We start from the raw sequence: 25,320 nt of genomic DNA, 5'->3' as shown, positions 1-25,320 counted from the left end.
TGCGCTAATACGCATACTGTGCAAATGATGTGCTTGAAGCAACATGGAGTCATATTGCGCACACGTGCAGAGGCAACGCTTCCGCTTCACAACATAAAACCTTAGACAGTAAAAGAAACACACAAAGGAAAGAGATATTGATGTGTACTGTAGGCTTAATATAGCTTATCTATGCAATAGTTTGTTAAGCCTTTTCTGTAAACTATTTTAAGTATAATAACAGGAATATTGAATCATCATCGTGTTGACTGTCATAACGCGACGCCGCAGCAGAGGGAGGGAAGAGTTTACGTGAACTTGAATTTATCAACTTTAATATTCATCTGTACTTCACATTAAACTATGTAAAAGCTTACGATAACTGTGCGTAAAGGCTTGAACTTTCATATACATATTCATGATAATTCATGTACCCTTGCCGCAAAGTGTTACCGAGGTGGCTAAGATTTCTTGGTATTTTAGACTATTGATGTTGCCTTCCACCCTGCAGATCTCTCGCACACCCCCATACTGGATGTAACCCCAGACCATGATTTTTCCGCCACCAAACTTCACTGTTTTCTGGGTGAATCTCGGATCCATTCGGGCACCAGTAGGTCTCCTGCAATATTTGCGGCGACTGTGGTGTAATTCAACAGAAGATTCATCTGAAAAATCCACCTTCTGCCACTTTTCCTGCATCCATCCTTTTATGGGCCTTGGCAAATGTCACGGTTTTTCAATTGTCTTTTGTTTAGTGCTGGCTTCCGGGCACTGATTCGACCATGGAGGCCATTTCGAGACAGAATCCGACAAACTGTTCTGGTTGACACAGGGACTTCAGGTGACCAGGTCTCGTGGAGCTCTGCTGCAGTGGAAAATGGGCTGGCCTTGGATTTTCGAGCCAACAAACGGTCCTCTCAAGCAGTTGTCTTGCGGGGTCTGCCTGACCTGGGCTTGTCAAAAATGTCTCCAGTCTCTTCAAATCTTTTTTTTTTATTCTCTGTACTTGACGCTGAGACACATTGAAGGTGTCTGCCACATCAGCAGTGGATCTGGTCTTCAGCCTCTTGATAATCAAAACTTTAGTCTCTGGGTGAATCTTAGGCATGTTTTCAGAGGTCTAGTTGCAGTTGATGTGAAGGTCTAGCGTACTGGGGTTCTTTTTATACACACTTGGGACCTAATTGATCCATTATTAGTCACAGGGGAAGCTCATATGACAAGGTGACCACATTTATGTCTTTGCAAAAATTGACTCTTGAAAAATTGGCTTTACCAAGCTGTGAATATTAGAATACTTTTTGAAAGTTTAGTTTTTCAATGAAACATTATCACAAAAGCTGGTGGGATTAAAATGAGCCATTTCTTGTAAAAAAATCTTGATTAGAAATATATTTCAGTGCACTTTAGGTCAATTTGTACACAAGCGACAAGACTTTTGTCAGGGACTGTATTCATGACAGCCAGGTTTTTAGCGTGATAACTCGTTGTAGCTGTATATTCAAGTGATCGCTATGCTAAAGTGGCATACATATAGTATATATACAAGCCATTTCTACAGTAATGAGTGGAAGAGTGAACAAACTCTCAAACGTGGATTACACCTGTGACTCGAAGACTCTTTATAAATATAATCATGATTCCTGTCCATCATAATATACACACTCAGGACATCTGCAACTAGAAACCCCAACAGTTGCTGAAAGAGGTTTGAATCAACGATGAATCTGTTTTGACTAGGATAAGTGCGTGTTCTATGAACTTCACAGTTGTACTGTAGTTTTGTCAGAGTAAAGCTAAGCGCATTGTTGTTATTTTTTTGTCGGCGGATTATTGTACAGTATCAATTATTTTGATATTGACGCGAATTACGCATTTTGGCAGTGGTGTGTTATTAATGTGTGAAATGCCTGTTAATTATGTGCTTTTTCTGATCTCTTATATTGGGCACGGTTTGCATTTAAAGTGGCTTATTCAATAAAATATAATCACATTATTTTGGCAGTTAAAGTTGGGGGGGGGGGGGGGGGGGGTTTGCTTTTCAGCCCTGCATAGGCCTCAATTCTAGGCCCTAGCACGGCCCGAGTCCGACTGGAGCCCGTTTAGTTTCTTTTTTGAATCCTCCTTATGACATACTCCTGCATTCATTAAAATAGTTCAGCTTTGTTTTTAATGTCCAAGTAGTTATATTTTGTTTAGTTTCTTTATTAAGTTAATTTAGAAAAATGTTTTTTTGTTTGTTAAATTAAAGTTTTTATTTTTTTAAAGTAACAATCAAGCAGTCAGCGGCCGACAGTGGGTATGAGGTGAAAATGGGCCCGAAAAAAGTCAGGGTCCATCGGGTTCGGGCAGAAATGTAGGGCTCTAAATCGTCTACCCAATCTGGCAACACTGATCGCAAATGTAGCCTACATTTACATTCCAATAAAGGTTATTGATAACATGCCTCTGAAGTTTGAATTTTTGTACCATTACATTACTTATAGGCTATATGTAATGGTACAAAAATTCAATAGGCAACTAGTCATCATATCTTCCGCTTCAGTAAACATGTTAAACATGCTCAGCAGTACACATATGGTATATTTCCATTGTACTAAAATGCATTCATTTTCCATGGGTATATATGTCGCTGAAACAGGTAGCCAGTGCATCCCAAATTTTTCAACATTTACATATTAATATAACATTATCCACAACTTTCCCGAACTCTGACCTTTCCCATGATCGCTATGGCAACGTAGAACACGCCGGTAACGAACTTCCGGTTCACGTTTGTCTGTACTGTTATCAGCTAAATGCTTGGTTGTATTATCAGGATTCAGGAGTAGACTTTTATAACAACGTTTCAGGCTAAATGATCACATGTCCCAGATAGTCGCATGGATCTGACTATCTTACAAGAACTTACTAATATCTGTAGCACTAAGCGGTTCACCTGAGTTATGCGGTGCACACATTTTGCCACTGTGTGGTAGGCTTGGCTGTTCCTATGAACAACGCAAGAGTTACCTTCCGTCCATGCGCCTGTAAATTGATTTTATTTTATTATAAATAAAGTTCCCTTTCGAAAGGGAACTCGCGCTGCGTCAGCTGACGCTACGGGGAACGCCTTCAGCGTGACAGGTGTCTGAAATCGCTATCAAATCACAATCCTACTGACCGTCGGCAGCTGGTGATGTCATCACCGTGCGACCAGGAAGTATAAAAAGGCACCGTGCCAACATGACAACATCCTTTCGTCTTCAGGGACTGTTTTGTCTGGTTCGCTGGAAAGTCAGAATGAAGTGCACACGCAAAGTGAAGGGAGCGTACAGGAAGTGCGCTGATCCGTGTCCCAGGTTTCTTACGCCTGAGGACACACACACCCTTTGTGTGCTCTGCCTGGGGGAAGAGCACGCGCGGGAGGTTCTCGAGGGGGCCTCCTGCGCGAACTGCGAGCGTTTTCCGTTGAGGACGCTCCGCTCTCGCCTGGCCTTCTTCTCGAGGGAAGAAGAGCCAGCATCTGGGAGCAGTCCCGCTCAAGCTGAGGCTGAGCGGCACCGTCTGTCCTGGGGCTCCCAGATGGACCTGGCTCATCGTCTGGAGAGTACAGTTCTCGCGGATGATCAGCCAGGTCGCGAGAGCAGGCTGACGGAGGAGGAGTCGGATGGAGACTCCTCCTCGTCGTCAGCCCATGCTCTTCCGGTCGATCAGAGGATGGCTGTGGATGAGGGGGAAAATGAAGCTGAGGCTGAATCCTCCCAGCCATCCTGCCCCGTGTATGGGGAGCTGTACGATGTGATGGGGCGCGCGGCGCTGAGACTTCAGCTGCCGTGGCAGAGAGCCAGGGGAGAGGCCGCCCGCCCTGACAGATTGGGCGATCGGTTTCTCCCCGACCATAGCCGCCCAGCTCCCGGGAGCCTTCCATTCCTCCCCGACCTTCACGAGCAGGTCGTGGGGGCATGGAAGAAACCCTACTCGGCGCGAATCCATCGGCATCAGCGGTTTAACTTCGCTGATGTCGAGGGATTGGCCGAGGCAGGGTATGTGTCGATGCCGCCCATCGATGAGACGTTCGCGAACTATCTCGCGTCCGGGCGGCCATCGACACTAAGAGCTCCAGCCCTGCCGTCTAAACCATTAAAGACGACCTCGCGTCTTAACGGCAGGGCATACACGTCGGCGGGTCAGGCGGCGGCGGCCTTGCACACAATGGCAGTGTTGCAGGCCTATCAGGCCGATCTGCTGAGGGACCTCGATCAGGGGGAGGGCCTACCCCCTGATGCGATGGCTGAGTTGCGCCGCACCACGGATCTCTCTCTCCGGGCGGCCAAACACACAGCAGTCGCCATCGGACGGTCGATGGCGGCTATGGTCGCCACGGAGAGGCATCTGTGGCTGAACCTGGCGGACATCGGGGGGAAAGAAAAGGCTTTTCTCCTTGATGCCCCGGTCTCGCCCTCTGAGCTTTTCGGCACCTCCGTCGAGGCGGTGGTGGGAAAGTTCAGAGAGGCGAGGGCGCGCTCAGCGGCATATAGAACGTGTATTCCGCTGAGGTCCGGGGCGGCGCCCAGGCAGGAGGGTGTCCCTGGCCCTTCGAGGTCCGAGGATCATCGGTTGGGCCAACGCAGCAGCGTAGCCTCTCGGGCGCCCCCTCCGTGGAGGAGTAGGACGCAGAAGAGGCGGGACACCCGCAACAGGAGGAGGGACATCGGGGAGAAGAGCCGCTTCCAGCGCCGGAAGCGGGGTGGTGAGTCTCCGCCCCCGAGGGCGCGGAAGTGATGTAAATGTGTCCCCTCCTTTGTTTTTCTGTTATGTTCTTTTCTCTCCCCGGGCGCGCTTCACACCAGGCCGCGCGGGCCGATGATGAGCGGATGTGAGACTCTGACGGCCTGCCAGGCCAGTGTGTGCTCTGCCCGCACACAGTGCATCGTCTCTGGGAATAGCGGGATTTCGCGGCCGCCTCCAAAAGCGGCCTTGTTTGAGAATGAAGCGCCCCACCCTCAGGTTAGTGCGCCGAAGCATGCATGTTACATGAAGCGATGAGGCACTGAAGACAGCGGGTGAGTCCCCTTTTAGGGCAAACATTCTTCTTTTTAATGCCGTATGTTTGGACTCTATGCTTCCCTGAGGGATATTTTGTCTACAAAAGATGAAGAAAAGTGTAACAGTGGGCCTGTAGTTCCCCGGTAAAGGTGGCTAGAACGATGTTTTGTATAAACACAGTGTGTTTATGTAGGCTGTATGTTTGCTAGTGTAGCAACAGTAGTTTATAAGGCTGTTTTCTCTTCTGGATATGTGTAATATGAGCAGTTGAGGCCACCGCACATGCCGCGGGCATGTAGCGGCGATATAAACTGACGTATGTTCTCCTGGCGAACGTTTTTAGCTGTAGCCACCTCTGGGTAGCGTTGGCACCTCTGCTAGTGAAATATCTAGATGAATTTGGGAGGTTAGGCTAGCGCATGAACTACAGTAAGGTCTGTCCCAGCCCTGTTTAGGGCCGTTGTGTGTGGGATTATCAGACCGATGCTAGTGCATCAAGTTGGCCTAGGCTGTTAATGGGATGACGGTGGCGTCTCGCGGTGGCATATCGCCCTGGCAGTTGCCCCGGGCTCCTGTCGGTAGTCCCGCAGGAGCTTTATATCCCTACCCGGCCTCCCCGCAGTAGGGTCGTCCGGCCAATGCCCACCCCCCTTCTGCATTTGGGGGTTATTATTAATGCATAAAGGTGTGTAGCAGAATAATCGCGACTCAGCCAGTGGTCGTGGGGACGGGGTAGGCGTCTCTTCGCGGTGCTCAGTTAGACTGGTTTTGCTAGCCCCGCCCCCCAGAGCTAGTGCGGCCGCCACTTCTGGGCGGCCCCCCGGCTTGGTTCAGGAAATGGCCGGTTATGTGTGTGTGTGTTCAATATCTTTCACTTTTTGCTCTGTGTCTTCTGCTTCATCTTTTAGGCTCGGGTCGAGCTGTACTTCGCAACCATCTGAAAGCATCGGTTGGTAGGATGCTCCCCTGGAGTCGAAACACTGTCACGGCTGATGCCCTTGCGCGGACGGCGGACCGCTGGACGACCAGACGGCCGCCCTGGAGGCAGGTGGCGTAAGTTGTACTCCCCTCGCTTTAGAGGGTTCAAGGCGCTTAATGCTGAGTGCACTGCTGTGGGCATTGTGTTTTAGGTCCACGCTGGTAGGCACTGCCTGAGAGACTGCGCCGTCGCAGAAGGCTGCTATGGGCCGCTGGGGCGGACCGACTATAGAAGGCTGGCTGGCGGGAAACGCCAGCCGAGGCAGTCCGGGCAGTTAACTCTGGGTCAGGTGGTAGGCCTCAGTAGGCCTCCCTGCGGGTGAGTTCCGACGTCGTGGCCCATGTGAGCGGGGAGGGTTCTCCCCAACGATGTCGGTTGCAGTAGAAACCTCGTCATAAGTAGGCCCCTAACGGCCTCCCTGGGGATGAGTCCCCAGGTAGTGACTGGATACCCAGTCCTCATCAGCCAGCAGACAGCCACTGTCAGCCCGACTTTAAGGGCTCGCTGAGTTTCAGCACGCCTCACATGGCGTCCCCTGAGGGGGTGACCTAGGGTTCTGACCATTGGTTGACAGGATCTAGGCCGCTTGAGGCCGCCTGTAGGGTGAGCCCCGGTTCCCAGGTCTTGCAACAGTGTGCGCGGGTGCTAGCCAGGCGGCTAGCATAGTCTGCTATCAGGGACGGGCCGCTTCAGGCCGTCCTATGATCGTTTCCCGGCCCTGCGGGGTTTCCGGTGGGATTTGCCATCGGATAAGCACCGTATGTCACCAATCTAATAGGGAACTGCCATTCGGCAATAGGCCTCTCCGGGCCGCCCTAAAAAGACCGGACTGTACGTAGGCATCAAACAGGCCTCCCTGGAGGCGAGCCCCGGGAACACAACAGCTCCCAACAGTTTGCACGTTGGCTGACAGGAAGTAGGCCGCTCTAGGCCGCCTGAGGGTGAGCCCCCGAGCTGGGACGCTCGGTAGGCCAGTGTATTATGCTGTCAGGCCTCTTTTGGCCTTTTTGGGAGGGATTCCCGGACCAGGTCTCGGTGACAACCTAGCTATTAGCATGGGTGGCTTCTGGCGCTATAGCCTCACGAGCCCCCTGAGGAACCAGTAAAGCCACCTGCCTGCAGGCCGCCTGAGGGTGAGCCCCGAGCTGGGACGCTCGTTAGGCCAGTGTATTATGCTGTCAGGCCTCTTTGGGCCTGTTTGGGAGAGGATTCCCGGACCAAGGTCTCGGTGACACGCTAGCCATTAGCGTGGGTGGCTTCTGGCGTTATAGCCTCATGAGCCCCCTGAGGAACCAGTAAAGCCACCTTCCTGCGGCTTTTAACAGCAAACAGCTAACACTAACGGTGCTGGGTGGAGGCGCCTCATGGCCTCCCTGGAGGGGAAACGGTTCCTTGGAACAGGAACGTATAACTGGCTTTGGGCTGACAGCTAGCGGCTGCCCGCCGGTGGGTCCCGGCCTGCGCCGGTATAACTCAAGGGCGGGCTTATGCCCTAGCACAACGAGACTCCGTTTCTGCTGCGCAGTCCCTTCAGGACAGGGACTGGCTAGCCTACAGCATGGGTTACCTACCAAGCTGGCTTAAGAGCTCCCCTCATTGAGGGTCGTCTGCGAGCTTATGGCCGCTTGAGTCTGATCAGACGGGCAGGCCCCCCTCGGGGCCTCCCGGGTAGATCAGTCCATAGGCCTTTTTTAGGCCTCCTGAGCACCCCTGTAATAAATGTGCTCAGTAGATCCTAGGATCGAGCAGAAGAAACTCCCCTCGATGGCAAGGGTAAGAAGCACTAAGCTGAGTACTGCTCTCCAGGATTCCCGTCTCCGAGTTCCGGTCTGAGGAGGACATTGCCAGTTTGCAGTCCCTCAGTCTGGATGCTCATAAGTAGAGCGATGTCCGGAGGCTCTGTTTTGACAGACAGGGTTGGCCAAGCTGGGGTGTCCCACAGAAGTGATGCCAGGTGAGGCCTCCCTGGTGGCATTCGGTGAAGGGTTTTCCCGAATTAGTGACGGCTGGTGGCGCCCTCGGGTCCCCTAGCCACATTCCCTTAAGGGATTCCTTCCTTCGAAAGTAGTAGGTCCCAGGCCCTCGAGCAAGCCGAGAGTAGGAAACCTCAGTTAAAACTTGTTTAGGTTCTCTCTTAGGCATATAGCTTGGGCTATGACCGTAGGGAATGATGTCACTGGCAGCCTGTGTGGCTAGAGGGGGAGTGGTTCAGACTTTCCGCGAACACTCGTCCAGGCAGTTCTCACTGCCAGTAAGGGGCGTGCACTCCCCTCAGCATGGCGGCGTGGGTATATCGTTCCCCGTAGCATCAGCTGACGCAGCGCGAGTTCCCTTTCGAAAGGGAACGTCCCCGGTTACGTATGTAACCTTAGTTCCCTGAGAACAGGGAACGAGACGCTGCGTCACATGGCCATGCTTCAAGGTGTGCCTGGCCACAGTCCCTTCAGACGAAGCGGATGTTGTCATGTTGGCACGGTGCCTTTTTATACTTCCTGGTCGCACGGTGATGACATCACCAGCTGCCGACGGTCAGTAGGATTGTGATTTGATAGCGATTTCAGACACCTGTCACGCTGAAGGCGTTCCCCGTAGCGTCAGCTGACGCAGCGTCTCGTTCCCTGTTCTCAGGGAACTAAGGTTACATACGTAACCGGGGACGGTTTATTTGTTTCTAGTTATTTATTTTGTTCACCCGCATCCGCATTCACCCATCAAATATTATCCCGCACCGCACTCGGTTGTGCTGGGTCCCACGGGAGTGCAGGTCTCTATTTTTAGGCTGTTAGAGCGGTGTTGCTACACATTAAATCTGTAAATTATTGAAAACAATAAACATACCCCTTGCAAAAAAATTATACAGTTTTACTGCAGTATTTTAAATAGGTTAAACTAATATATAAACTCAATAATTACATTTACAGCAATGAAATGTTAATTTTTATTACAATGCACTTAAATTCATTGAAGTTCATGCATCTATTTTCATGTTGATTAAAAAAAGTCTACTGACAATGTCTGACATGAACAACATTTCAACAATTACAAATATTAAAATACAAATATTACTTCTACATCACATTTCTTGAGTTTATTTGAAGCTCGTTGGGCATTGAATAGAGTGCGTAGGGTGCTAGGCAACATGTCAAACAGGTCCGTTTATGTTGCATGGTTTATGGAAGCAAGTATGTTTCGGAGGAGACCCAGTGCTCATTTACCCCGACGAGAGCAGCCTTAAATCGGCTCGTCCTTCTGACGACTGCCGCTGCATGGCAGAAGCCCCTCCCATGACGCAAATTTGCGTCTGTTGTGTAGTGAAAGAAGCAAATGGATTAAAAATGTTTACGCGTCCAACTTCTCACGAATTGCACTATTTATTGGCGTCACTCGTGTCTGATGTGAACGCAGCATAACTGTTATGTGTGCTAAACCGCAACTGAGATACCGTCAACCAAAAGTATCGAGAGTCATGGCGACTCCCACTAACACTTGCAGGAAAGTTGTGGATAGTCATTATGGCCTTTAGAAAATTATTTTTTTAAGGAGGTGGGGTAGTGCACTCTAGGCCCCTGTGGTGTGGTCTAAGCTTGTCTCTTGGCATTTTTTTTCCATGCATTACTTTTACTTTTATACTTTAAGTAGTTTTGAAAACAGTGCTTTTACACTTTTACTTAAGTAAAAAGCTTGATTTGATACTTCAACTTCTACAGAAGTATTTTTTAACCCTAGTATCTGTACTTCTACTTGAGTAACGAATGTGAGTACTTTTGATACCTCTGTCGACGGCCATCCCCTCCGTCCTGATCAACCGCTCACCTTTCCTTATTTTACTCTGCTAAAGGACAGGTTGTATCGGGTGATCCAAGATGCCCAGACAAAACAGACTACAACCCAGTTGTTAATTCCTAAAAGCCGTCGGGATATGCTTTTCCAGGCAGCTCATCACAATCCTATGGCTGGGCATTTAGGGCAAACAGCGACACTAAACCGCCTCATGGCCCGATTCTTTTGGCCGGGCATTCACGAAACTGTACACCGGTGGTGTGCGTCTTGTCGTGAATGTCAATTGGTAAACCCACCGGCCCAACCAAAAGCACCATTGTGCCCCCTCCCGTTGATGCAGGTCCCCTTCAAAAGAATTGGTATGGACCTCATCGGGCCATTAGAGCGGTCAGCCCACGGACATCGCTTTGCTTTAGTCCTGGTGAATTATGCAATGCAATATCCTGAGGCAGTGCCACTGTGTAACATTTCGGCAAAAAGTGTTGCGAGTGCACTGTTCTCTCTAATCTCCCGGTTGGGAATCCCAAAAGAGATTCTCACCGATCAAGGCACGGCGTTCATGTCACAGAAAATCCGCAAACTTTACGAATTATTGGGCATTAAATCTATTCGGACCAGCGTCTATCACCCACGAACAGACGGGCTGGTAGAAAGATTTAATCGCACGTTGAAAACAATGATTCGTAAGTTTGTTCACAAAGACGCCAAAAATTGGGACAAATGGCTAGAACCTCTCTTGTTCACTGTCCGCGAGGTCCCCCAAGCCTCCACTGGGGGAGGCTTGGGGGACCTTTATCTATTTTTATCTACTAACGTCTACTGTGCAGAAATGTTCATTGTATTTACCATTTAAAGGGGGGGTGAAATGCTGTTTCATGCATACTGAGCTTTTTACACTGTTAAAGACTTGGATTCCCATCCTAAACATAGACAAAGTTTCAAAAACTAATGTTGGACGTTTGATAGAGTATTTCTGTGTCAAAAATACTCCTTCCGGTTTCTCACAAGTTTCGGAGAGTTTTTTTCGAGTATGGGTCTACTTGACGTTAATAGAACGGAAGGTCCTTGTATGGGCAGTACGGGCTCTTCTCCCGGTAGGGTGCGAGCGCGCGTCACTAGAGCGAGAGAGAGGAAATGCACGCTGTAAACAGTCTCTCAGCTGCAGATCCAGTCCTCCGTGAAGACTTATGTTGCGCGCCGCGCTCCACTTTATTACGTTTACGTTTATACCAAAATACATTTGACGTCAAGCGACTTCAACGCTTCAGCACAGCATTCCGGGAGGGCAGCGCTACATTTGAACCGATTTGAACGCAGAAATGGCGGGAAGCTTCAAAGCATCACTTCAGTCGCGTCTCAAAGTGGATTTCCACCGTTCACTGCTGTCACAGGACTTCACCAAATCATACCAAAGAAGTGTGTTTTTTACGGAGCGGTCCCAGCGATAAAGGTTCGGTCCTGCTTTGGAAGCAGCCGGTTAGTAAATCTGCTTCAAATGTCTCTGCTATGGGCTCGTCGTGTGAGTGAACCGTTTTGCTTGCTACATCTAAGGTCTAGTCGCATACAATAGTACATAAACTGAATCATGTCCTCATAAACTGCTTGTAAAGACACAGAAATGTTGACCGGTCCCTAAACACAGTACATACCACAGAGACCGACGTCCTGATGTTGCCGTTTCTCCTGTTCAATTGATTTCTGCCTCAGATTTGATTGTGGATCATTTTCTGTATTATCTGAGATAGCCATGGGTTTCTCCACGCTTGAGGACGTCACCGCTTTTCTCGCTTGTCATTCTTTAGCTCCGTCCACACGATACGCCTCCAGGCGCTCGTTTTTTTCCGGAAAGACTCGGTACAGCCTATATTTCTTTTATAAATATGATAAAACTAAAGACTTTTCGGAGATATGAAGGATGCAATAATAACTTATATTTAGCGAAGGAGCACACGTCTCTACTCTCTTCATGAGACTGCACTGGCTGCCAATGGCCGCTCGCATCAAATTCAAGGTACTGGCACTCGCCTACAAAGCAATCACTGGCTCTGCACCAAGACTATACCCAGACTTGCTTGTTCAAACTTACACACCTCCAGAAGCTAGTGTTCTGCAAGTAAATGATGCGTTGCGGTTTCATCCCCAAAAGGCATGAAATCTCTCTCACAGACCTTTTCCTGGACCATTCTCACCTCAATTCATGCTGCCAAATCTGTAGCTATTTACAAAAAACATTTTAAGACCCATCTTGTTCAGCTGCACCTGACCAATAAAGACTAGCGATTAACTATCCAATTAAATTCTGTTTGTTTGTTTGGAAGAAAAAAAAGAAAAGAAAAAAGAACAGGTTGTTACCCTTGTTTGTTTCATTGCTTCTATTGATCTCCTCTTTTTGTAAGTCGCTTTGGATAAAAACATCTGCTAAATCATTAAATATAAATGTAAATGTAACCCAGCACTTCATCACAATTTCTCCATTCATCTAGGTTCATCAACCATAAGCCTTTCCAGGACAGCCAGGAACCCCGGAGTTGTGATTGATGATCAGTTAAACTTCACTGACCACATTACTGCAACAGCCTGGTCCTGCAGATTTGCTTTATACAACATTAGAAAGGTTAGACCCTTACTGTCTTACCAGGCTATATAACTCCTCGTCCAAGCTCTTGTTCTCTCCAGACTGGAATACTGTAATGCTCTTCTAGACTCAAACCCTTGCAACTGCTCCAGAATGCAGCAGCACGGATGGTTTTCAACAAGCCAAAGGAAGTGCACAAAACGCCTCTCTTCATCAGTTTGCATTGGCAATAAATTCAAGGTACTGGTGCTTGCTTACAAAGCACCCACAAGCTCTGCACCAATATACCTAAACTTGCTTGTTCAAACTTATGCACCCCCAGAGGAAAAATCTCTTTATTTTCTAAATTAGGTGTCAGCTTTGTCTTCCCATGTTTCTCCTAAAATCCATTAGGAGAAATAAGAGTAGACACAACTGAGACATGATAAATATTTGAGACTTATTTGAGATTCTTATTTAGCTCTTGTTGTAGTATCAGCAATGTCTCAGATGTTTCTCCTAAAATCACTTAAGGACAAATAAGGACACAACTGAGACATGATAAATATCTGGAAAAAAAGAGTTCAAAATGAGAAACAAGAAACATGGGCATTCTCTTTATTGTCTTACTGTAATCTCTTTCAAAACTCCATTGTAAAAATATTTTTCTAAGGTTTTTTTTTCCTTTATTTTTTATGACATTGGAGTTTTTCACCCTTAATGGACAGGCACGTACGATAAATCACTGGAAACAATGGGAGAGGTGAGAAAGGAACAGGAGCAGGAAAGTGTACCTTTATCTGGGACTTGAACTCATGCTGTCTGAGGTGCTGCTGTGCCTCAATGTTGTTGATGTGCCATCCACAAAGCTATGACTCTGACAGAGTTTTCCCTAAGTTCAGGATACTAAGGGCTTATTATCTCTTATATGTCTCATTTAGGTATCAGCTTTGCCTTCTGGTGCCAGTTGCATAAACTTTGTCAGAGAAATTTTTAAGTTACTATGCAACTATATAGTAACCTAATGGCAATCAATCTTACTTTTCTAATTAAAATTAAATAACATTTTTATGTAACTGACTTAAATAAGTTATTACCAGGCTTGTGGAAAAAAAATATAATATATACAATATTATACTAATATTGTAAATACTGAAACTATCATTCAAATCTTCTATCATTGTCTAAATCTTCAATGCCCAGAAATTAATATACAGTACTTATTTCAAACACAGATTACACAATTGTATGGTGTTTAGTCTAGATAAATTATATCTTTATAACAAATGTAATATTATAGTGTACCAGTGCTTCATGGTTGCTGCTTAACCTTTTTGTTCTTGTAAAGCAAATTTTGCATGCATGTAAACATGTTCTTTTGTTCATTGCATGTATTGTGCTTGATTGACATGTTTTTTCCAGAGGGGGAAAAAAAAACCTTTAACAATTCAAATGTTTCTGCGAGACACAAAAGAGGATACATTAACATTAAATAGAGACTTTTAAATAAGTCTCCTGTTTCTCACACTTGTCTCCTGAGACAAAAATCCTAACATTCTCATATTTGTCTCCTTTAAAGATTTAGAAGAGATCTCAACAACATGACATACTGTGCTCAGACTTTTCTCCTTTGGCGATAAACACTGGAGCTCTCACACCTGGCTTCTCTGAAGTTTCATAAGAGATCTCAACATCATCATATCAGAATTTTCTCCTAAAGACTCTGAACCTCTCACATTTATCTCCTGTAGTTGTAGAAGAGACCTATATAAGGTTAATTGTTGATATAATAAGAAAACTATACAGTTTATGTGCATAGGGCACATCATTTGTTTGACAAATGAGAGAGTGCCAGAGTCTTTAACTAAGGAGAATATTCTGAGCTATATTAAAGTGTCATGTTGTGATGCAAAGCTGAATTTTGAGCATCATTACTCTAGTCTTCAGTGTCACATTATCCTTCAGAAATCATTCTAATATGATGATTTACTGCTCAAGAAACATTTATGATTTATGATTACTATCTGTCATGGTTCATGAATTCATCATCTCGTTCTATCTGGGTTGTGTGGTGTTGTTGGAGGCATGGTCACTGATTACTCATCATGATCACTCTCACCTGCTGCACCTCATTACCGGGCCCATATATTCCTGTGTCTCACTCGGTCTTGTGTCAGATCGTTGCAGTGTGTCCTGTGTGTTTCGTGTTACTCGTGGGATTGCTTCACTCCGGTTCCGGTTCCAGCCGACCCTGTCTGCCCGTGCCTCCCTGATTCATGGAGATACATCCAGTGCCCTGCCGGCTCCCCTTCATGGACTGAGCATCCTTTCTTCCTTTTGAGACTTTACTGTTCTGATCGACCGTGTGTATTGAGAGTAATAAACTATTGTTCGTTCGCAATTGGATCCTTCTGTTCTTTCTTACCAGCGCACGTGACAGAACGATCTGACAAATCATGGGTCCAGCAAAGATGGCTGAATTACAGGAATATCTGACTGCCAACAGTCAATGTATGGAGTGGCAGGAGGAGCATGTCACCGCCAATGCCTGGGCCGTGCAGGCACTTGTGAAGCAGGTGTCCGAGCTCACGACTCAAATCAAACAACTGACATCACCCACTGCGCCCAGCCCGCCGTCCGTTCCCCCCAACCCAGTCACCAGCTCTAACCATCCTGAACCACGCATTCCTACACCAGAGAGGTACGTGGGTGAGCCGGAGTTATGCGGACCTTTTTTTGACTCTGTGTTCTCTGTTCTTCTCACTACAGCTGCTTGCGTTCACTACGGAGAGAGCTAAGGTTGCGCTGGTGATCAACTTGCTATCTGGCCGTGCGGCGGTCTGGGGAACGGCGGTGTGGGAGAACAACCATCGATTCTGCTCTTCATTCCAGTCACTCTCAACGGAACTCAGACGGGTCTTTGACCGTGCAGCAACGGGTCACGAGGCAGCCTGTAATCTCTCAGACTTACACCAAGGCAAGCATTCGGTGTCGTATTACATGATTCAGTTCCGGACATTGGCCGCTGAGAGTAAATGGAATGAAGAGGCTCAGTGGGACAGGTTTTTGCATGGGCTGGCTGACCGTGTCCAATGGGAAATCTACGCCCTGGAACTTCCCAACAGCCTCAATGATCTGATGGATTTAATGCTACGAGGGGATTCCAGATTGGAGATGCGAAACCAGCGCACCCTCGTGAGAGAACCTCCTGAGCCCTTTGAGTTCCTGGTGAGAGACACGGTCAGCCCACCCAGCGATCCTGAGCCCATGCAGGTGAATCGAGCTCGGCTTTCCCGGCAAAAGAGAGAGAGCGCCGAAGAGCTGAGGGACGGTGTATGTACTGTGGTGAGGAGGGGCATTTCCTCAATAGTTGTCCACTAAAAGATCAAGCAAGAAGAGGCTACTGTCGGGTGGAGCGTCTTTGAGGAAATCCTCGTCCGCAACTCTCTTGCCGTGGAAGAGTGCAATGGGCAGACCGGTCACACAGCGGCCAAGTGTTTGTGGACTCCGGAGCGGAGGGTAATTTTATGGACCGTTCTCTGGCCACCCAGCTCCAGATCCCCATGCACCCCCTCAGCACTCCTATTGCTGTGCATGCACTAAATGGACAGACACTCCCCGCCATTACACACACCACGGACTCTGTCACACTCACCATCACGGGAAACCACACAGAGACAATCACCTTCTTCATCACTGACACACCCTTCATGCCCATGGTCCTCGGTCATCCGTGGTTGGTCAAGCACCCCAGGGTTGACTGGGGACGCAGTTCGGCATCTGCTTGGAGTAATCAGTGCTATGCCTCTTGTCTTGAGTCTTCCTGTAAGACTGTGTCTAGTTTTGTGTTACAGGAGGAGGCGATGAATTTGTCTAACGTGCCCAAGGAGTACCTCGACCTGAAGGAAGTGTTCAGTAAGTCCAGGGCTGTTTCTTTTCCTCCTCATCGTCCCTATGACTGTGCAATAGATCTTATGCCAGGTACTTCTCCGCCAAAGGGAAAGCTTTACTCACTTTCTATTCCTGAAAGGGAGGCCATGGAGAAATACATTTCTGATTTGCTAGCCTCCAAGTTCATCCGCCCTTCTTCTCCGGCGGGTTCTTTTTTGTGGGTAAGAAGGATGGGTCCCTGTGACCTTGCATTGATTACCGAGAGCTGAACAACATCATGGTAAAGAATACCTATCCTTTGCCATTGATGTCTTCAGCCTTTGAGAGGTTGCAGGGAGCATCCATATTCACAAAACTGGATTTACGTAATGCTTATCATTTGGTCCGCATAAGAGAGGGGGATGAGTGGAAGACATGCTTTTAATACCCCCAGGGGGCACTTTGAATATTTAGTCATGCCTTTCGGGCTGTCCAACTCCCCAGCACTAGTCAACGATGTGTTGGGAGACATGGTAGATCAGTTCATTTATGTCTACCTGGATGACATTTTGCTATTTTCTTTGTCTCTCCAGGAACGTGTACTCTGTTCGTCTAGTGCTCCAGAGGTTGCTAGCGAATGGGCTTTTTGTCAAGGCGGGGAAATGTGCTTTCCACGCACATCGTCTTGTCCGAGGGAATGCGCATGGATCCCGACAAGGTTAAGGCTGTGATAAATTGGCCAACCCCAGATTCCCGCAAGGACCTGCAGTGGTTTCAGGCGTTCGCCAATTTTTATCAACATTTTTTTCGTAACTTAAGCCAACTAGCCGCGCCTCTGGCAGCGTTGACCACCCCCAAAGTGACGTTCAGGTGATCTGGTGCAGCCGAAACTGCATTTACTAACCTCAAGAGTCGACGGTCGTTTTGACTTTTGTGGACCGGTTCTCGAAAATGGTTCATTTTATTTCCTTGCCTAAATTACCTTCCGCCAAGGAGACAGCAGTGGCTGTCGTAGACCACGTCTTTCACTTACATGGCCTTCCGACGGACGTGGTTTCCGACATTGAATTTTGTATCAATTTGTATCCAAATTTTGGTGTGAATTTTGTAAATTACTGGGGGCGACAGTTAGTCTGTCTTCAGCTTTCCATCCCCAGAGCAATGGTCAAACTGAACAAGCCAACAAAGATCTTGAGAGAGTGTTACGATGTATTACTGCCAAGAACCCTTCCTCTTGGAGCCAACTGATTTCTTGGGTTGAGTACGCTCACAACTCGTTACCACATGGAACACACATGGAATAGAGCCCGTGAGACTCTGCTCCATGTAGGTAGACGCACCAAGGCCCAAGCCGATCACCACCGGTCTAAGCCTCCTGATTACGTCTTGGGTCATAAGGTGTGGCTTTCTACTAAGAACATTCCCTTGTGCTCCGTAAGTAATAAGCTCGCTCCTAAATTCATTGGCCCATTTCCTGTCACTAAGATCATTAGCCCGGTGACAGTCCACCTCAAACTACCTCCAGCGTATGGGAGGATTCATCCCGCCTTTCATGTCTCCAAATTAAAACCTGTTTTTCAGTCCTGCATAAATCCGCCAGTCCCGGTCCCCTGCTGCGCCTCGTAGATGGGAAACCTACGTATTCGGTTAACCGCATTCTGGACTCTAGACGGAGGGGACACGGACTGCACACAGTACTGGGTGGACTGGGAAGGTTATGGTCTGGAGGAGAGAAGTTGGGTTCCTTCCAGGGACATATTGGATCATTCCCTTATCGATGATTTCAATCGACAGGTAGGTCCTACTGGGAGTGCCAGGAGGTGCTCTTAGGGGGACGGGTAATGTCACGGTTCATGAATTCATCCTCTCGTTCTGTCTGTGTTGTGTGGTGTTGATGGAGGCTTGGTCACTGATTACTCATTACCGATCACTCTCACCTGCTGCACCTCATTACCGGGCCCATATATTCCTGTGTCTCACTCAGTCTTGTGTCAGATTGTTGCGGTGTGCCCTGTGGGTTTCGTGTTCGTTGCGGGATTGCTTCGCTCCGGTTCCGGTTCCGGTTCCAGCTGCCCGTGCCTCCCTGCTTCACGGAGATGCATCCAGTGCCCTGCCGGCTCCCCTTCATGGACTGAGCTGCCTTTCTGCCTTTTGAGACTTTACTGTTCTGATCGACCGTGTGTGTATTGAGAGTAATAAACTATTGTTCATTCGCAATTGGATCCTTCTGTTCTTTCTTACCAGTGCACGCGACACTATCAATGTTGAAACTGTTGTGTAAAAACTTTTTTTTGGCTATAGCTTATTGGCTATAAGTTAGGGTTAGTGTTGAGGTTAGGATACAAAGCATAAAAACCTATCTAACTTTTTACATATCTATATCCATCTACGTTCTAGGGTCATAGGGCGTCTTAGTTTCTTTAGGCCAGAGACAGGGGAAATCAACCTGGACAGAAAAGATGGCCAGTCCATCACTGGGATGTCACACACACAGGCAATGTTGACTCTCCATTTCACCTAACCTGCAGAAAGGATTCCTAGACCAGCCAGGGATGAACTATGAATAATAACTAATAGTTTACAAATTATATTTATTATAAATGGTAACCCATATTTATTTATTTATTTATTTATTTATTTATTTATTTATTTATTTATTTATTTATTTATTTATTTATTTATTTATTTATTTATTTATTTATTTATTTATTTATTTATTTATTTATTTATTCTTACTACCCACTGAAAGACTGCAGGTACTTTCAAGTACATTGTAAAAAAAATACCAGCTCTGGTATCTGAGAAATTAGTTTAAAAGCAAAAATGTTTATATACATTATATTTACATATTTTTTCAAAAGTATTTGTTGCCACTGTTACTGTCATTTTTTTAATGGATCTAACTAAAGAACTGCTAAAGTTAACCTTTACCTCACTGCAAAAGGGACCCTTTTCACAGCATGGTAAAATTGCTCCAAGATGAGGTGATCAAGATTTACATATTCAGTGATAAGTACTGAGTTTGACGCATGAGGAAGTGCACACATTTGCATATTGTTTGCCCTGTGCTGAAGCATCCATCAGCAAAGCAACATTTTTCATCACATCAAACTGTAAAAGAACAGTGAACGGGCACATCGCTGCATTCTCTTGTTATAATCCGAATGATGTTTAAGGCTATATTTTAGGAGTAATATAGTATGAAAAACTGCCCAAACTAGCCACTTTGTTCTTTGTGAGACAGCTGTTCATTTGCATAACTGATTTTTAAAATGGAGCTTCAATCAGCTCTACACTGTAAAAAAATTATGTTCAATTATTTATGATAATATGTGTTTTTACATTGTTTTAACTCATCAACTCATATTTATTTAAAAGTCAGTTTAACATAATCTAAGTTGAAATAACTTAAACAACCAAGTCGATTGTACTTAAACATTTCAGGCTGTTACTTTTTATATCATTTTTATTTTATTTTATTTATTTTTTATAAATAAAAAATAAATTACATGTATGTTCGTTCACCTATTCACCTATTAGATGTGGTGAAACTCTTGTCCCCATTACACATAAAACCCTGGTTTAACAAAAGGGTCTTCAAACTGATGTCGCAAATACACTTTGGATAGTGGATAATACAGTACTCAGTGTTCTCATATTAACATGTGGCAAACTTTTCACTGCTGCAGAATGGATTTCAGAAGCATTAATAACAAACCAGTTCAGGTTCATGAAAAATAACCTCCTAATATCAACTTTTATTTAAGACACATAGGTCCATAAAGACAACACAATACACACAATAATACAAAAAAAAAAAAAAAAAAAAAAAAACACATCTCTTCCTAGAAGAGATGTGTTTCACTATTGGGTAGCACTTTCAAGTAAGGTACTGTGTAATACACCTAATCAAGTCAGTTTAAATCTCAGTGTCTGAAATTTCAAACTCTAGTTCATCCAAAGGCTGAGCTAGACAGAAGTAAAATAAATAAATAAAAATAAAGCACATTAAGCAACATTGGGCTGTCTGTATGTCCAGTTCTTAAATGTGTCTCAACTATATTATTATCAAAATAACTGCAAATTGTGATAGTTAAGAGATGATAGGAATAATTAAGGCTCACATGTGCCAAGAACAGCTCTGTCTCTGGTGCTCTCCTGATACTATTCTATAATTACAGTCTCCAGGACCACCATTCATAGCAGCAAAAGTAAGTCTTTTAACTTCTCAAATGAATTTCTATGAAACTTAAGCTTGCAAAGGCATGAACTGAAACATGCCAGACCGAACTCGCGTTGTGAATGTATGCCGCGAGTGTAGTCGCGATTACCTCAGCTCTCATCATGAGAGCTCATTTATCGCACTCCTGCAGTTAGTGCTCAGTGCTGTGATACTCGCACAGTGACTCACTTATTATATTGAACAGACACGTTCAGTTTTTAATTGTAGTGTCTTCTCCAACTCAGTCACAGTAATCAAGTAGGTGGCTTTGGGAATGGCCTCACAGGGCAGCAAAGCATTCTGGGAATTGTAGTCTTTCATCCCCATGAGACAAAAATACATTTTCTGTTTTTTTCTCAGTCTAGAAGGCACAAAATTCAAAACTATTTTCACATTTCTACTACATTGATGACCCAGTTTAAATACAGATTCATCTTCCCAGTGCTGAAGTACCCTTTTAAGGGTACATTTTTGTATCTATAAGTCAAAGGTAGGCAAGTTCAGTCCTAGAGAGCTGATGTCCTCCAGAGTTTAGCTCCAACCCTACTGAGCCACCACAATATAAAACCCATGACTCCCAGCATGCATTGCAGCATTAAGTATGTCACCATTGTTGAGATTCATGTGCTGATTCTTGATAGCTGTGTGCGTTTGGTCACTGTTCATTAGTCAACAATTATGGTTTGATCATGATAATGGTGACCAAACTTGTTCAATAAAACATCAAAATCTAAACCTGTTAATTCTCAATAAGAGCTTCTATATATGTGTTTCAGGGTTGGAAAGTGGCTCACCATGACTGAAACTGAGTAAAACTGATATAATTGTACCCTGGGGACCATATATTTTAAGGTTTATTTATTTACTGTTATTTAGTTGCTTTTTAGCATGCCTATTACTAGAACATTGGCTGGTTTATTGGCTGGAATATTACTAGTTTATTAATACTTATAAAGCACATATTAATGCCTTATTCTGCATGACCTTATTCTAAATCTCTTAATCTACAAAATACCTTAACTTAAATGCTATAAAAACTACCTTACTAACTATTACTAAACAGTAAATTAGGAGCTTATTGAGCCAAAAGTCATAGTTAATGAATATGTGTTCCCCATACTAAAGTGTTACCAAAGGTACAGTTTTCTTCCCCAAAGAACAAAATTGTACCTCTACTGCACCTTTTTTTCTGAGAGTGTATAGTGTAAGTCCCACTTTTATTATTATTATTATTACTAAATTTGGCCTCTTTATGTCACATATCAGGAATTCTGAATGCCACAAAATGCCACAAAGTCACAGTAGATTTACTATAGTGAGAGTTTCAATGGCAGAGCATTGCCTATTAATATCAACCTTTGAGATGATTAAAGGGTTAGTTCACCCAAAAATGAAAATTCAGTCATTAATTATTAATTACTTACCATACAATACACCCATAAGACCTTCGTTCATCTTTGGAACACAAATTATATTTTTGTTGAAATCTGATGGCTCAGACAGGCTTTCAGTGACACCAATATAATTTCCTCTCTCAAGACCCATAAAAGGCAATAAAGATGTCGTTACAAAGCCCATCTCACTACAGTGATTCTACAAACATTTTATGAAGTGAAAAGAATCGTTTTTGTGCACAAAAAAACCCTGAAATAATGACTTATATAGTGATGGGGTGATTTCAAAACAAAGTTTTGAACGGTTATAATTCAGGATATTGATTCATGATTCAGATCATGTGTCAAACTGCTGAAATCACGTGACATTGGCGATCGGAATCAAATAAACTGATTCATAACGTTCAAAACTTAGTTTTGAAATGACCCATCACTAAATAATTATTTTTATTTAGTTTTTTTAGGTTTTTTTAGTTTTTTTTTTTGTTTTGTTTTTTTGCGCACAAAAACTCATTGGTGTCAATGAAAGCCTGTCTGAGCCATCGGATTTCAACAAAAAATAACTTCATTTGCGTTCCGAAGATGAACAGAGTTCTTACGGGTGTCGAATGACATGATAATTTTATTGTGTCATACAATTTTCATTTTTGGGTGAGCTAACCATTTAAGGTCCTTCAAGGAAAACATTTTATTTATTTATTTATTTATTTATTTATTTATTTATTTATTTATTTATTTATTTATTTATTTATTTATTTATTTATTTATTTATTTGTTTCTTTTAGTTAGTATTAAATATTCAGAGTGACTTATGATACTTTTTACTAAAGTGAGGCTACCAATCTAGGCTACCAAGCATCTTCCAAAAAGACTGAAAACTTTTACCTCCTTACCTTTGCATACAATCTCTGCCACAGCCAACCGATAGTCCTGGGGCTCCTGCTCACTAGAGATCTGGAGGCACTCCTCCCCCTTCAGTGGAACCAGCTCCAGCAGAGGATCCAGGCTCTCCACCCCACATAGGAGAATTATCACACGGGTCTCTGGCCGCAATACACGAGCCAGAAAGAACCGCCGGAGCTGGCATAGCCCTTCCAGCATCCCACGCGACAGGATAAGCAGCTTACATTTGTACTTTCCCAGTCTCAGGAAGTCATCCTGGCGACTGGTCACCATAGCAATATCATAACAACAGATGCCAGTCTCAGGAATGGGGCCTGTCAGGTGGAACTGCAGGTACGATGCCCACTGCTCTGCCTCCGACTCATAGATAATCAGGAGATCTTCCGCTAAAAAAGTTAAAAAAAAAAAAAGTAAATGTAAATGAAATATGTGTTAATAAGTCTTACGTTTTGTTTGCAATGTTAAAAGAGTTTAATTTTAATTTTGAATTTCTAAACATTTGTGAAACAAATATTTAATTACGTATCTGTGTTCTAGTTAGTGAACGCAATGCAAAGCATACTATTATTGTTCTGTATACTTCTTCCGGACAAAATTTCAGCTCATAAATTGGAAGGAATTACATCAGATTTTTTTCATTCAACCAATTTCATTTCATTCAATATTTTGTCTTATAGAGGAAATGTGTGCTATGACTTTTATAAGCAATCTGGCATAACAAATTCATGGATACATGGGGGTTAGTTTATTTAATTCAGGCAGCCAGCCAAGCTGGAATTATCTCTTTGATAATTGTCCAGCCACACCCTAGAAACATACACAAGCCATATATTTGCAACAGAACTGGACATTGGAGTTGGCTTTATTGTAATCAACGTGAATTTGCGAAGCAAGACATATTCCTGGACCAATTATTGGTTCTGGAGCAACATTTCTGTCTAAAAATGTTAATCTTAACCCTACATCTACCCCTAAACCTTACCCTATCCATAACTTTACTAAAATCAGAGGAAAGTAATAGCTAAATAACACTGATATAGAAGCACCTAATCCTGGTTATAAGCCTAAACTTTACATAAACTATAAACTTGACCTCTCATATCTGAATGGTTGATTTTAATGTTGTTACAGGATCAACAAAGATGTTGATCCAGGAACATATACTTGATGAAATCAGGTTAGCATTGTAATCATTCAAAACAACTGCCCAGTGTCAAGAGTTATTTTATAAAGGTATTCAACCATTATGAAGCTTGTTTTAACATTTTAAGATACGGTATAGATCTATTTAAGATGTAGTAAGATTTCATAGTTTTAAAATAATACAATTTACAGTTGTTATAGGCCTATATATTTTATTTATTTATTTATTTATTTATTTATTTATTTATTTATTTATTTATTTATTTATTTATTTATTTATTTGTTTATTTGTTTATTTGTTTGTTTATCTAATTAATTTTTAAATAGTTTATTTCCAGTTGTTTATATCCATTGCTCATTTTTGTTTATCACCAGTTAAAGCAAATGTTTGGTTGTAAAGTGTATCACATCTGTATAAAACATCTTGTGAGTAAGGACATTTACAACACATTTTTGAAGTTTTAGAAGTAAATTAACTAAACAACAAACAACTGAACAAGTTAAAGACTTAAACACTTGAAAGAAACAAAGGTAAACTTACATGTGTTGCTCATCTCTCTGTCTCTGTACCGATCTGTGCTGCTGTGTTCTGTGATGGGGAGGATGTTTGATCAAACAATGGCACCTTTGTGCACTCTGACCAACCTCTTCGCTCTGCTAATTTCCATGTCATGAAGGCACAGGTGTCTGACTGGTGAAGATTTCCTTTCACACACATGTTTATTTAAATATAGGAAGTCGAAGTTGACCATTTCAATGTGCCATTGAAAGAACATAGATAGAAAAAAATGCTGTAAAAAATGGCCACATTTTGACAGTAGCATGCTGTTTTCCAGTAAAACAGTAATACACCATAGAAACCAATGGATTTAGGGTAAAATTTGTCATTTTCAAGAAAATGCCCAACATATATACTATATACATATATACAATATACTGTGAATTACCAGTGTTCGAAGTCGACACACAGTGGCTGTGTTCCAAATTACACCCTATCCCCTTATTCACTATTCCCTACACTAATTTACTGATATAGACCACTTGACACAGTGAGTGAAAAGAAGTGAGTGAATTAAGACACTGTTCATCAGCTTTTTACTGCTGTCAATGAAGGAAAGAAACAGAAAAAAGTTGATTTCATCAACTGAAGATAAAAGAAGACATTAAATCTGAAAATATCAGCAGAGGAGGATTAAATAACTCGACAAACAGCACTGCCAGCTTCACACATTACTTGCCAGATTAATTTGAGATTAATTAAGCTCTTGAGAATTGATAATTTACAGATGTTATTTTATTGTTTCTTTTGAAGTCACCATTATGGCGATCAATGTTTTTTTTTTTTTTTAGTTGGGCTCTTGAACCTTGCCACAAAAACATTTGTTTTTCTCTCACTGCTATAATGGTGTTTGTTAAATACACTGTCATTTTTTATTTTATTTTACAGGTAATGGTCTGTATTTTT

General features: G+C 43.9%; 1 protein-coding gene across 5 annotated transcripts in view; it reads right to left on the bottom strand.

Annotated features, from left to right (window-relative positions):
- Positions 1–24,496, bottom strand: part of LOC137061404 (B-cell scaffold protein with ankyrin repeats-like) — a 145,747-nt gene extending 121,251 nt beyond the window's left edge. For all 5 annotated transcript variants that reach the window (XM_067432466.1, XM_067432465.1, XM_067432464.1 and 2 more), the window contains exons 1-2: positions 24,397–24,496; positions 22,703–23,098 (exon numbers count right to left, since the gene is read on the bottom strand). In XM_067432466.1, the coding sequence (XP_067288567.1) occupies positions 22,703–23,098; positions 24,397–24,409 (409 nt within the window). In that variant the 5' untranslated portion in view covers positions 24,410–24,496. The remainder of the gene's footprint in view (positions 1–22,702; positions 23,099–24,396) is intronic.
- Between the last annotated feature and the right edge of the window lie 824 nt (positions 24,497–25,320).

Source organism: Pseudorasbora parva, chromosome 1 (genome assembly GCF_024679245.1).
Source record: "Pseudorasbora parva isolate DD20220531a chromosome 1, ASM2467924v1, whole genome shotgun sequence".
NCBI classification, from domain to species: Eukaryota; Metazoa; Chordata; class Actinopteri; order Cypriniformes; family Gobionidae; genus Pseudorasbora; species Pseudorasbora parva.
This window is presented reverse-complemented; position numbering and strand designations above follow the sequence as displayed.